Genomic DNA, 14730 nt, shown 5'->3' with positions numbered 1-14730 from the left:
TTGTTCGGCACAACTTCTCGCGGTTTCTTATAAAGCGATATTTTCATTATAGCGCGAATTATAGCGCAAATCGTCTCGCGCGCAGCCGTAGCAAGGGAGTTGAGGGGTGGGAGGCGCGCGCCGCGGTGCGGCGAAAGCAGCGGCCACGCCCCTTTCCGCAATTACACCCTCTCCGTCCGAATGGGACGGCCGGAGCAACCCCGCCGCGCGCGCCGATCCAGGCGGCCGTGCATGGAGTATGGGTTATTTGCATGGACTAGCACGAAAGTTTGAATCGTCAAATGCATGAAAGACGAGATTCCATGAAGAAGAGTACTAAGCGAAACTGTGGTAAAACTAAAGCGTTTATCTTTTACTGGAAATTAGTTTTGAGCCATTAATTTCAGATAATACCCGCAAAAACAGTTTTTGGAAGTAAAGTTTGAATGCTTCTCTCCATAGCTCTGTGATTACTCGAGATCCCGAGGATATCACAAATAAAAACAGTTCGTTTTTCTCTAGAAACGCTGGATGACGTTCACGAAAGTGATTAACGCGTAGAGAAATATGGCCAAAGCGGCGCCGTTAGAGAAACGGTTTGAAGTCATTACATATCCTGCCCGCTAGGCGCCGGAGTGGAGCTGATGGACTGGATAGGCTTCGTTTGATGCACGAACGAATTCATTGTGTGGTTGCTACGGTGGGCGGTTTGTTAAAGCTGTGTCGACGGAAAACTTTGTGCGGATCGCATGCAAGTGCTTAGTGCGGACGTTGTCCGTTCGCTCCATCGTACCATGCCTCCGGCAGCAGCGTGAACACGCCCCGTCCGTGATTGATCAACGCCTTGGCGGCATCAGCAGCAGATCTGACAAGGTAACTCCTTGTTTACGCTCCCGTGTGCCGCACCGTGAGTCATGCTCTGATGCTCGCGAATTTCACTCCCGTGTCTGTGCCACGGGGCTTTTGTGTCGTAATTAATGGGGTGGCTTGCAACTCCGGTACGAAGTTTGGGGTTGTCATCGAAGTTGCCGGTATTCCCGCGATTGAAGAGCATTGATTTGAGCGTTGATCGTCGCGCGGGTTGAGAGCGGCTGTCCGGCAGGATAACCGACTGGCGCAGCGATATGCGATTGAAGCACGTGCCGGTCACAGGGAATGGAAAGAACTGCAAAGGCGTGGTTGGGCTCTTTGTGTGTAGGGCGGAGTGGGTGTATTTTTAGCGTGTACCGAGCTCAGGCTAGTCACCCGATAGCAGGCATCCGCCGGTTGCGTGCTGAAGCTTCATTGGAACTGCGGTGCAGTGCTGCTGCTCTGCTGCTGAATGCTCCTTGCGAAGCAGATATTTGATTTTAGCGTTGTGTTGGGTGAACCGGCCGGTATGCAGCTGGAGTGTCGCGAAAGAAATTACGCTATTTTTCTCCCGGCGTGACAGCTTCAGCGTATGCTGTAATAGCAATTTCACATTTCTGATTCGCTTCTCGTTTCCCGGGAATGGGCACATGTGCGCACGTCATTTCATATGGGCACTCTGTGGATTCGCATTTCACTAGGAGAAGCGACAGGAGTAAGAATTAAGTTAGTTGGGGTTTACTGCTATGATTCTCAGATCGTTTGCGCAGTCGCGATCGCTTTGTTGAATGTGTTTACTTGATTGTCTACTGCACGAAGTTGGGCAGTATAAGTGTTCTCTATGGAATAGTGCTACGAAAGCACTAGTAATAAAGGTAACTGCATTGTGAATGAGCAGTCGTGCATGCTTCATCATTCCGAACGGGGTTTCATGCTTACCATTCTTTGCAGAGCTGACTACATTGGCATCATTTCTTTCCCTACTTGTGGGCAAATAATGTGCTTGGAAAGCAGCCATGTACCCCTCTTACCTTGCACCTAAAGCTGCACGTATCTCAAGAAACTTGTGCACTGAGAGGGACAGAGATGCCTTTCATTTGAAGACTGGTTTTTGCCGGCATGCATGGTACCACTGACAAATGGAAGGGGGAAAAATATTCGCGAGTAATCCTGATAGTGATCTTAACAGCTGAGATGGAGGCCAGAAATATCTAGGTAATTTCTTCTATTTGAGCTGCGTTGGCTGAAAAAAAGTGTTTGAAACTTGCTAGGTTGAGACTCTGGTTCCTTTTCTGATAAGGAATGAACTAGACCCAAGTAGACACTGTCAAAATCCAAAAGGCTGGTACTTTTGGACAGTGTCTCCACCCATCATTCAATTTTGCACTTTTTTTTTTTTTTTTGCTTGGCTAACTACGTTTTACTCTAAAAATGACTTTCTTCGTTGCAGAAGCATAATTTACCAATACAGCTCAGTGTTCCTTTTTAGTGTCCCTTTAAACAAAATGACAGGTCATCACATTCACTGTAGGCCATATAGACTTCGTCAGTAAATTCGTTCAAAAGATAGTGTTGGGTGGCTTCATCTGATAACTTCTCAGTGAAAGCCAATTGTGGTACATGTACAGCCAGCATGCAGGTTTTGTTGTTTGTTCAAGACACACTCAAGTGTGCTTTGCTTGGGGCACAAAAGGGACTATCGGTGTAATCTGAATTGTATGTATCTTTCATTTTGTCGAGAGCATGGGGGGGATCTACACAAGATGGAAGTTGTAGCTCACAGCATCAGGTCTTTCTGGTGTGTGCTTTACAACTTATCGAATACCTCTTGTGCCCTTATGCAGATATTTCTTATATCTACACAAGTAAACATTCCTCAGTTGGGCCTGCCTAATTAGCTACTTAGGCACACTACACAAATTGTCACCACTTGAGCAACTCGAGTGATGGCTATGTGGCGTCCATCTCGGCTGGGTATAACATGCAACACTTTTTTGAAGGCTCTGACTATTTACTTTTAAGGTTACTATTGGTCCTATAGTCCAACAGAAAACGTACCATCCAATGTGTTCAATGCTCCAGTTCTTTCACTCAGAAACCCGTTAAAAATACTTGGTAGCAATTTTTCTGTGTGGTCACGCTCACGTCAATGTACACCTGTACAAGAAACAAAGTGAGCACAATAGCCATTGTGTGCCGGCGTAATACACAAGTCAAAACCTAGTGTAGCCTCAGTCATAATAGCAGTTTATCAAGAAGATTATCGTGCAGCTTGTGCCTTCAGAAAGGTTTAGTTTTTCAGAATTCATATTCTTTTCCATTGCGTTTTTAACTCTTTTATTACCGTTAAAAATGTGCTAATTTTTGGTGCTTTTATGCTTTAACATTTTATTTCGAGACATGGTAAATGCTTCATATACTGCAATACATTAGATCGCCTGATCACTGGTGTTCGGAATTTAGGTATAGCAGTAATAATTGCTCATACAATTTTTGAGAATTCTTATGTGAAACTTCAAAGAAGCACCTCAAGTAACACAAATGAGTGTAATAATTTCCTATTTCTAGTATAAGTACTGAGAGTAAAAAAAAAACATGAAATATACAAAATATGCAAATGATTACTAGTTCTAAACTTTTGTAAGTCAGATCACGTAAAAAAAATTATGAAGATTTGTTGGCATCAGTACTAGTCATAGTGATGCCTATGCTATACAGGAAAGCAGTAGCTTCGCAAACGTAAAAATGGGTAAGTTCCTATTGTACAGAAACCGTTTCTTTTTACTCATTGCAGCTGGCATTTGGATTGTTTTTTGCTGTATTCTTTAGGCTCGCAAAGCAATAGGTCAGGGAGCATGCAGAAGCCTCCTCATATTTGAATATTCCGTTCGACCAGCTTTTCTGAGCAAGCAAGGTGGTCTAGTGTGCGTTCAACTGGCGCTGGAGCCTTTGAGTGCTTTCTTCAGTTACTGTACAATAATGTGGAGTGCTGCACATTATTGTACAGTAATGAATATGGGCAGTTGCACTAGTGGTGTCCAATATGTAAAAACTTAGCCAGCGAGTGAAGTGTCAGTCGAAAGTGGGTCTGAAATCAACTGTGGTGCTCTTGCGTGAGTGAAAACCCCACATAATGGGAAGGATTGCTCATAATGATTTATACATACGCTGTCGAAGTACTGGTGGATAAAAGCAACCCATGGGAGGGGGGGGGGGATAATGTTGCACTTGATATTAGGCGAACACTATTATCAAGATAACACGCACTCATGCACATCTACCATTGTTTTAGACATTGTTGAAGTAGTCTATACGTCGGATCAGAAAATTGACAACCCGAAAGAAGCTTCTGTGTCTTCACAGCTGCTGTCATTTAAAAATTATGTGGCCAAGTGTACGAAAGCGCAGATTTTGCATCTTTTTGTTGAAAAAATGCTAGGGAGCACTGGAGGCTAGTTTCGACAATGCCTCCAGTCAAGTTTAATTTTTCCAGATTCCTAAATCTGACTCCCAAATAGTCAGATCTGACAGATAGATAAAGTTCAGTCGTTATATCAGATAGTGCATGCTGTTGCTAGTAGAAGAATACACACGGAAAGGTTTAACAATGCATATAAAAACTGTATCAAATTGATTTATTTCTATAGGTGCGGTAACGAACGAGTTAAACTTTGCCATGGATTGGCCTTGGTCAAACTTGGCCTTGGCCATTGACAGCATACCATCGCTGATAGCTGGCTCGGGTTGAGAGTGCATTCTCCCAGGGAAATGCTTAAAGATGCAGACAGGTTGTTCTGTTCCTGACTGCGTCTTTAAGCGTTGCACTGGAAGAATGCTTACCCATGTTGACTCATTTCTTGGAATATAGCATAGCTGTCACCGCATTGTGGAATCGATGAATTTATGTGGCTTGTCCCTTTTCCTGCATGCAGTGTGCGTGACATTTAGCCTTGAGTACAGGGAGCATAGCTGTCACCTTTTAGGGATTGTTGTGATGGTGGTAAGACTATAAAAAAGGCCCGCCGTGGTGGCATAGTGGCTTAGGCATTGCGCTGCTAAGCTTGATGGTGCTGGGTCAAATCCCGGCCACGGCAGCCGTAATTCGATGGGGGCAAAACGCAAAAAAAGTCTGTGTACTGTGCATTGGGTGCATGTTAAAGAACCCCAAGCTGTCAAAATTAATGTGGAGTCCCTTGATATGGCATGTCTTATAATCATGTCATGGTTTTGGCACCAATAACCCCATAATCTTAAACGATAAAGAAGATTAAGATTATGGCATGCATGTGATGCATGTTGATGTGCATGGTCTTCATGCTTTAAAGCAGAACACCATGTTTTGAAGTTGTAGAAACCCTACAACGGGCGCATCTTGCGTGTGAAAGATTCCACTAGTGTGAAGGTTGGAAAACACTTGTAAGGTATTTTAATTTAATACTAAAGTTGATTTCGAAATTTCTGACCTGGTGGGATCAACATCATCGCAATGTGATGACATAGAGGAATATTTGTGACATTGTATAAAAATAAGGCTGTTTGCTGACATTGCTCACAAAACAAATGAATGTGCTGTGTGTGTTGTAGCCACAGTGATTGCCTGAATGGAATGAGCCAAGATATCATAATGTCGTAACATCGTGGTGCACCCACCTTCTGTGGGTACAGACACTGAAACTTGTTCGTAGAAATAAGTATTATGGTCAAAATTACTCATGGACAGTATTGCCACCCATCTTTTGTTTTTGTATCTTTTCTGGATTATTATGCCTCCTCTTGTGGTAGGAGTTTCTTTTTTGGTATTGTAGAAAGCTAATCCACTAATACAGCTGAACTTTCTGTTTAGTGTACCTTTAAAAGGCCTGTCAGGTGAGCGTGCCTTTGGCTAGGAATTCTAGGGCATAATTTTTTATCAGATGCTATGTTGTGCTTCCTGTGTAGGTCTCAGAACTCGACTGTGAGGAGCCATGCAGAAGGTTGGCGGCAGTGTGTCATCGGGACGGCCCATCAAGTGTGTGGTGGTGGGTGATGGCACTGTGGGCAAGACGTGCATGCTCATCTCGTACACGACGGACTCGTTTCCGGGTGAGTACGTGCCCACCGTGTTCGACAACTATTCAGCGGCCATGATGTGCGACGGTGTGCCCGTCAGCCTGGGCCTCTGGGACACTGCCGGTCAGGAGGACTACGACCGCCTCAGGCCCCTCTCGTACCCACAGGTTGGCTATTTTATTGTTTGAAATGCTTACACACAAATTCCCACATAACACTAATTTAGCGAGTGACACTGCTGTCAGAACGGACATGATAATTGAGGACTGAAGACCCTGATTTATGGATATTTCTTTTAATGAGTGGTAATTGCTGTCACAACAGCAGCAATTGATGGGGAAGTTGGTTGAACTCTGTTGAGCCATATTGACTTGTTGAACCCTTTATACCACTTCAGGTAATTTGACATTGGTTAATCGTGTTTTGAGTGATTCGTTGACAATCAAGGGATTCACTGATGTGATTGCTGCGCTAATTGTGCGAAACTGCACTAAGAGGTTATGGGCTGCATCCAGCTACATATAGTCAAGTTTGAAAATTTTGCGCTGAGTAGGTCACTTTGCTGGTTTTCAGAAAACGGTGGAGTTGCAAATGCTCGAATTATCATTAATTCTCACCAAGTGCATTGCCGTTTTGTGTTCATGGGTGATCAGATGTGTGATTTGGAGCTGCTAAAGGTGACGAAATGCTAATGTACTACGGCACCTCTGCAGGCCAGTTACTATGCACCAAACACGCATTGTTGGATTAGGCTGATGGTGATACTACTACATTGCTGAGTATCTGCTGGATGCTAGGTCCACTATTGGGAGTTGCACTCTTGCCATTTTTAGTGCCCCGTAATCGCAGCCCTCTCCCTAATTACTCTTTCTTGTCCAATGTTTCCTGTAGGAATCCTAATGCGCTGCAACAAATGTCTAACATGGAGAAAAACCAGCACCATTACTAATCTTAGGAATCTGAGTGTCATCAACTCCAATCATTTCGGTATATACTAGCGGCGTACAAAAACCAGGACAGATAGGAAGAATACCAAACGCCACCAGCACTGTGGTCTGTGTCTTTCTTCCTAGCTGTCCTGGTTTTTGTAGAATTATCAATTCATCCAAATTGCAGTTTTATTGAACTGTAATTACATTACTTGTGAATGCAGTGCTACAGATAAACAGTATTTTGCAACTGTCCATGTGTTGCATCAGGCTGAGGTTGCGCCTCTGTGTGGCTGAGGCATGTGCCTTGGATGGCACAAAAATGGTCTTCAAATATCTTGTGGCCATGCTTCACACTGTTAGGGTTGGGAATTAAAAAAAAAATTCAAATATGCTGCCTCTAGTGCCTGGATTAGTTGGCAGTTTATGGAAAAAGCCTTTTATCTGTTGCCAAAAACTGTACTGAGGATTTTCTTTATTTATTATTTGCCTGTCTTTGTCATTGAGATGCACACAATATAAATTTCTCACTTCAATAATATTTTGAACAGAAAGGGCTAATAGGTGAGTGACGAAAGACCTCCAAATTAATGGGGCATGTGAATGTGTCGCCAAAACAAATGCGTAATGCTAGGTTGCTTGCTAGGTTAAGAAAAAGAAAGTATAATCGTGTATTAAACTTGCGTTAAAAAAAAACCCAGTGAAATTACAGGCTTTGTTAAATGCAAGTTCAGTTTTGATAGCATTACGTCTGCAGTGAGCCGTGTGTGTACAGCAGTGTAAAGTGAGCATTGTATATGAGTATACACTGAAATTTATCTTTATTTTTCATGACAAATGTGCGTCAATGTTTGTTCAAAATTGTGCTGGGGACACTACACATACTAGAGATCCAAACAAGACTGAGAGGGTTGTGACGGAAGCTAGCGCCACCACTGAAAGACCAGTTGGAACCCCAGGGGGCGCACGGAGCCAGAAGCCGGCATTCGGCGTTGGGACGTTGTAGGAAGAAGCCGCCATGTTGGCGATCTGTACCGAGTGAATAAATGCCATTGTTTCATTGTAACAACTGGCAACGAGGAATAACCTAGTTTGGACCCGGACGGTGAGAGGCGACCAGTCGTGATGGCGAAGTTGGAGCCATTTACAGGGGAAGGACACGAATGGGAAGAGTACGTGGAAGTGCTGGAGCAACACTTCATCGCCAACAGCATCTCGGATGACAAGCAGCGTGCGGTGTTTTTGAGTTCATGTGGAAGACCGACGTACTCGTTGCTGCGACAATTACTGGCACCTCGACGACCAAGTGATGTTCCACTCACGGAAAGTCTGCAGCTGCTTACCAATCATCACGCACCAAAACCGTCTGTGATAGTACAGCGGTACCATTTTCATTGCCGGACACAAAGGGAGGGCGAAGCGGTCAAGGACTTCGTTGCGGAGCTGCGTAAGTTGGCAGACCCTTGTGCGTTCGGCGGGGAATTGGAAAACAACCTGAGAGACCGAATCGTACATGGTATTCGGGATGATGCAATGAGACGCCGCCTGCTAGAAGAGTCCGAGCTAAAACTGGAACGCGCTGTCAAGATCATTACCAGCATGGAAGCCGCCGTTTCGGGCGCCAAAATAATGACAGGCCAGGTATACGGAGTGGCCATTAACCGAGTGTCAAGAACTGGCGAGGTTGGCGGTGATTGTTATCGATGCGGCGGCCGGCACCACGAGCGGTCGTGCAGGTTCCGGAATCTGTAGTGTTTTTGTTGTAAAAGAAGAGGCCATGCCGCAAAGAAATGCACAAGTGGACGAGAAGCTGGAGCAAATATGCAGGGCACGGAACATAAAGTTGGACGGCAAGTAGTCGGACCGGCCAGATTTCAACCAAGGCGTGCGGTGAAGGTCGTGGAACCGGTAGACGCGGCATCCGATGAAGAAATTGAAGAGTCAGATGTTGGCAATTTGTGGTCGCTAGAGGGCGGTTCGTCGAATACCGTTGTCCCACAGGCTGACGCTGTGAATATTCTGGAGCTGAAGGTGCCCCCTATTTGTGCCACGGTACTCGTGGAAGGTCAGTCACTACGTATGGAAGTTGATACGGGGGCCGTCTACTCGGTGATTGGCGGAGCAGAGTTCACGAGGCTGTTTCCAGGGATGGTACTAGAAAATTCCGATCTCAAGCTGAGAGGCTACTTCGACCATCAATCCCCGGTCGTGGGGAAAGCAACAGTGCTGGCCAAATTCGGAGGAAAGCACGCTCGACTACCATTGTTCGTCGTCAAGAGCGGTACGCGAGCCCTGCTAGGAAGGAACTGGGCGAAAGCTTTTGGTATGCCGCTCGACAGTCTGCTGAACGTGCACTCGGTCGATGACGTGAAGGACCTGATAAGCCGATTTCCTGATGTGTTTTCAGAAGGTCTCGGTAACTTTGCAGGAGTGAAGGCCAAGATAAGAGTGCCAGAGGACGTGAAACCACGTTTCTTCAGGCCGAGACCAGTACCATTTGCTCTGCAGGACATGGTGGCGCAGGAACTACAGCGGTTGCAGCGAGAAGGTATCCTCAGGCCAGTGCGGACCGCGGAATGGGCAGCGCCGTTGGTTCCAGTTTTGAAGAAGGACGGAAAAATTCGATTGTGCGGGGACTTCAAGGTCACGGTAAACTGGGCAGCAGATATCGAGACGTACCCGTGCCACGGGTCAAAGAAATCTGGGCACAGCTGGCGGGAGGCGTGATGTTCTCCAAGTTGGATCTGCGGGATGCATACCAGCAAGTGGAGTTGGATGAGGAGTCGAAGAAATTGGTGACCATCAACACACAGCTGGGACTTTTTCAGTACAACCGACTGCCATTCGGAGTGGCATCGGCACCGGCAATTTTCCAGCGGGAAATGGAGTGTCTGCTTCGCAGTTGTCGCCGGACTGTCGTGTATTTCGACGACATACTTGTGTCTGGGGTCTCCGAAGAGGACCACCGTAACAACTTGGAAGAAGTGCTGAGGCGACTGAGTGGTGCAGGGTTAAGGTTGAAGCTTCAAAAATGTGTGTTCGAGACAAGCGTGGAGTATCTGGGATATGTCATCGATAAGCACGGCCTGCACCCAGCACCTGAGAAGATCGAGGCCATCGTACGAGCACCGGCCCCATCTGACACACGGGAATTGCAGAGCTACCTCGGTCTCCTCAATTTTTACCGAAGATTTCTGCCGAACTTATCAACGGTGCTGCACCCATTGCACGTGTTGCTCAAAAAAGACACGTCATGGCACTGGGGGGCCAGACAGGAAGCAGCATTTACGCAAAGCAAGCAGTTACTGACATCTGCAGAGGTGTTAGTTTATTATGACACCAAGTTACCTCTATTACTATGTTGTGACGCATCACCTTATGGCTTTGGAGCGGTACTGGCACATCGGATGCCGTGTGGAGAGGAGAAGCCTGTGGCGTTTGCATCAAGGCGATTAACGGCAGCTGAAAAGAACTACAGCCAATTGGATAAGGAAGCGCTGGCAGTGGTGTTCGGTGTGCTGAAGTTCCACCAATTTGTGTGGGGAAGACCTTTTGACATTTTCACCGATCACAAACCGTTACTGGGACTGTTCGGCCATGAGAGCCGCATACCACTTCAAAGTTCGCCAAGAGTGCTGAGGTGGGCTCTGACATTGAGCGGCTACAACTACAGATTGTGCTACAGGCCAGGAGCGAGATTTTGAAATGCAGACGCTTTGAGTCCACTGCCGCTTGCTAGGGCTCCACTGGAGGATTCCAGAATTCAGGATGTGTCATGTTGGAAGGTGCATACCCAGGTGTCCTCTCAGCATCTGTTGTGGAGTCTGCAACCGATCAGGACCCAGTGTTAGCTCCCTTGCGTGTGGCGTTGTGGTCGGGAGAACACTTGCCACCAGGGCAAGAGTGGCGGCCTTTTGCAAACCAAATGGAGGAATTCTCGGTGATGGAGGGCTGTGTACTAAGAGGGAGCCGGGTGGTTGTTCCAGTATCACTAAGGGCGGCAGTGTTGGACCTTTTGCATGAGAGCCATCCAGGAGTTGAGAAAATGAAGTTAGTGGCCCGTAGTCACGTGTGGTGGCCGGGCATTGATGAGGACATTGCTATGAAGGTGGGCAGGTGCAAGGTCTGCCAGGTGTATCGGAAGGCTCCCAAGCCAATACATCAGGCGCCATGGCCGTTCCCTGAGTGAGCGTGGTCTCGTTTACACGTCGATTTTGGTGGGCCGTTTCAAGGTGTGTACTTCTTAGTACTCGTGGGTGCATTCTCCAAATGGGTGGAAGTGGTCCGAGTGGCGTCACCGTCGGCGGAGTCGACAATTGCATGCCTCCGCAACATCTTTGCTTGCCATGGATTACCAGACATCATAGTGAGCGACAATGGACCTGCCTTCACAAGTGCAACCTACAAGTCGTTCTTGGCTCGTAATGGGGTGCGTCCTATTCTGATCCCACCATACCATCCCGCATCCAATGGGGCCGCTGAGAGGGTGGTACAAACTGTAAAAGACAAGCTCAAGAAGACGCAGCCTGGAAATTTTGAGTGTCGAGTTGCTAGAATTTTGTTAGCGTACAGAAGCACACCCCATGCCCTCACCGGTCGTTCCCCGGCAGAACTATTGATGGGTCGACGGCTCAAGGCAGCATTAGATTTGCTGAAGCCAGACTTGCGCAGCAAGGTACAATTCCGACAGTTACAGCAGAAGGTGCGCAGCGATTCTGCAGCCAGAAGAGAACCAGTTCCCCTGGTTGGCGACACTGTCTGGGCAAGAAACTTCAGGCCAGGACCCAGATGGGTGCCAGCAGTCGTCGGAGGAGCCACCAGCTCATCATCAACTGAGGTGCAGCTGGCAGATGGCACAGTGTGGAACCGACATGCAGACCACCTGCGGCGCCGCCTCGAAGGGACAGAGGAGTCGCCCACATCGGGAAGAGGCAGCGACAATGGGCAGCAAATACAAGTGCCAATTTTGCAGCCATTCTTTGACGAAAGAGAAGCAACGACGCCAGCGCGTGCTCCACTCTGGGGGGTGAGGCACAAACAAGCATGCTACCTAGGCCGATGGAACCGAGTGACCACGCAATGACCAGTCCTGCTGACGCTGAAGCTGTTTTCCAGACACCGGTGCATGGTATGACAGGGCGTTCTGCCACTCTGGAAGGCGACGCACGACAAGCGTGCTACCTTGGCAAGCAGAAACGAGTGACCACGCAAGTGCCAGTTCTGCTGGCACGCCAGCTGTTTCCCAGACACCGGTGCTTCGGCGGTCTGTCAGAACGCGCCGACCCGTGCAACGGTATTCACCGTAACTCTAGCTTGGGACGGAAGGAGTGTTGTGACGGAAGCTAGCGCCACCACTGAAAGACCAGTTGGAACCCCAGGGGGCGCACGGAGCCAGAAGCCGGCATTCGGCGTTGGGACGTGGCAGGAAGAAGCCGCCATGTTGGCGATCTGTACCGAGTGAATAAATGCCATTGTTTCATTGTAACAAGGGTCACAGGAAGATGTACTCAATCGACATTAGTCGAACAACCAAGCTGGAACCGACGTTTTGACAAGGGGACTTGTTTTCATCAGGGCCCCGTGCCAAAATGTTGTCTCTGGCCTGAGGCTTTCCTCGTTCAACCAGTGTTGATCACTACACATAGTAGGGCTTCAATGAGATATATGTACTATTGCACTGCCATACAGGTTCCAGATTACTGGTTGCACCTTGTTTACAACAAAAATGGCACTTGTCATTTTTATTACTGAAAGAACTGATGGGTGTATGCCCGTGTTGCAACTCATATTGAGCGTGATAGTACTTAACAAAAGGCCATCTTTTATAAAGAATTCCACCTGTTGTAGTAGGTGAGTGTTTTTGGAACACTGTTACTGAACGCAAGGTCATAGTATTGAATCTCAGCTGCGGCATCCACTGTCCAGTTAGTACAGAATGGAAATGCGTTGGTGTACTCAATATAAATGCACATTAGAGAACTCAGGATTGTCGAAATTAATCTGGAGCTTTTCGTTATGGTAACTTTCGGAGCTCACAATGCAGGTTTGGTGCATAAAGGCTGCCACAATTATTTGTTCTCCAATTTTATGAACCTCCAAGGAGTGAACTTACTGATTCTGTCCATTGGCCCATGGGCAAACACAATAGGTGGGCTTTGCCACGTGGCTGCAAGACCTAGCTTGTACTGAAAGTGATAGCAATATCACGAGGGTTCTTTCCACTATAATTTATGCAGCGCCTGCTTCCAGTTTACAAATGTGAACTTCAGTTGCTGTCTGCTTGTCTCGAGCACCGCAACAGCTAAAGCACCAAGAAAAGCAGGCCCGAATGACTGAACACTTTGGAGGAAGTTAGGGCTGTTCAAAGAAATGTAAATGAACATTCTTGCATACCAAATGACATGCAGATGCTGATACTGATTATCGTTAAACGTGGCAATAACACGCTGTGCTAAATACTTTCAAATAATTTGTCTGGAAATCAACCTTTTGTTGATTTGTTGCTCTAAAGTGAGCTTTTAACTGCTCTAAAAGGTACTTCAAAGTGGCCTGGACCAATCACGTTCTTGAGAGTCCTTCACGGGTAAAGAGCTCGACATGTAGTAAGACACATTCAAATAACATGCATTTAATTCAGTGTATGTTTACATCACATATCACATACGTTAACCTAACTTCAAATAGTTCAGCATTAAAGGGACACTAAAGAGAAACAGGAAGTTCAGCTGGAATAAAAGAGGGACCTTCAGGAATGCATGTAGTTTTTGTTGGGTGCAAAAATATGAGTTATTAGCGGAGAAATTCGTAAACAAAGACCAAATATCTCTTCCTTAATTTCTCTCACCCCAGATTTGGCGCTGAAGCAGTGTCGTCACAGATTTCATTGCTCTCAGCGAATCAGAATGCGCCATGATACGTCACCGCTTGCGTAAACGGCCGAGGCGCTGGATGCGTCATAGCTGCATGCATGGTCGCTGCGTTGGCGTCCGCCGCGATGGATACCGTTGCTGCCGCTGAACCTTGCAACGAAGAGCTCGCCAGGGAAGCAGGACTGCATTTCAGCGATATTCAATGAAACGGAGCGCGAAATGATCCTCCGTGCTCGAGCGGTAGGTGTTTCCGCGTGCGATTGCGGTGAGCCGCGGGCCGCGCCGGCGGAAAGCAGAGATTCGTTTTCGTCTACGAAAGGCGAAACGTCCGGTCCGCCAGGCGACGATGTTCCCGACAGAACAAGCGTAGAAAGTTGCGCATGTACTCGGTATGGTTATTTCGTGGCTTTATTTAATGACATTCAGCACTCACCGAGCTGCCAGTTTGCTGCTGCAGGGGCACCGGTAGGGGGTTTGATGAAGGCCGCATTGAGGGAACAGCTGCTCGAGAAAGGACTGGCCTCTGGGGCACGCCAAGATACTTTCCGAGGGCAGGATTATACACATAATCCGAGGGCGAGAAATGCAGAGAGCACACCATTGGTTTCTCTGGCTCTTTTGCCGTTTTATCATCGGCAGAGCACTGAGCCATTGCGAACGCCGGGGAGCCGGGGCTCTCCGCGCGACACCACATGAAAGGACACAATCGAGTCAACACTGCCGCTGCCCCTGAGCAAGCGCCTTGGGCCATTTATACAGCCCTCAACACTACACACACGAGGCATTTTCTGGCTGTTTCCCGCGAAGTCAACGTTTTTCGAGCCACGCAACACGCAACCAAACACCGTTGAGCGGAACAGGCGCGCGCGACGATGCATTGACCAAAAACGAAACTACGAAACTATCACGGCCGCATGTATCGCCATGCCATTTTTTCTTATTTATTTAATTTTGTGCTAAACTTGTACTTCCTCGCTTGAAACGGTTTAAAAAGTTGGCAAATGCTGTTTATGTACGTTTAAGGTGTATTTCATTTTGCGTTTTATCAACAGTGA

The 14730-nt window shown here is 47.2% G+C and overlaps 1 protein-coding gene across 3 annotated transcripts in view; it reads left to right on the top strand.

Moving 5' to 3' along the window:
• The first annotated feature begins 254 nt into the window (after positions 1-254).
• Positions 255-14730, top strand: part of LOC119441383 (ras-related C3 botulinum toxin substrate 1) — a 34883-nt gene continuing 20407 nt past the window's right edge. Inside the window, exons 1-2 of one of the 3 annotated variants that reach the window (XM_049661223.1) lie at positions 255-852; positions 5774-6044. In XM_049661223.1, coding sequence (XP_049517180.1) covers positions 5793-6044 — 252 coding nt within the window. In that variant the 5' untranslated portion in view covers positions 255-852; positions 5774-5792. Of the gene's footprint in view, positions 887-5766; positions 6045-14730 lie in introns of all 3 variants that reach the window. The other 2 variants (XM_037705995.2, XM_037705994.2) reach the window with 2 other exon arrangements.

The sequence above is a fragment of the Dermacentor silvarum genome, chromosome 2 (assembly GCF_013339745.2).
Source record: "Dermacentor silvarum isolate Dsil-2018 chromosome 2, BIME_Dsil_1.4, whole genome shotgun sequence".
In the NCBI taxonomy this organism is placed as follows: domain Eukaryota; kingdom Metazoa; phylum Arthropoda; class Arachnida; order Ixodida; family Ixodidae; genus Dermacentor; species Dermacentor silvarum.
Note: the sequence above shows the minus strand (reverse complement) of the source record. Positions and strands in the feature narration are given on the sequence as shown.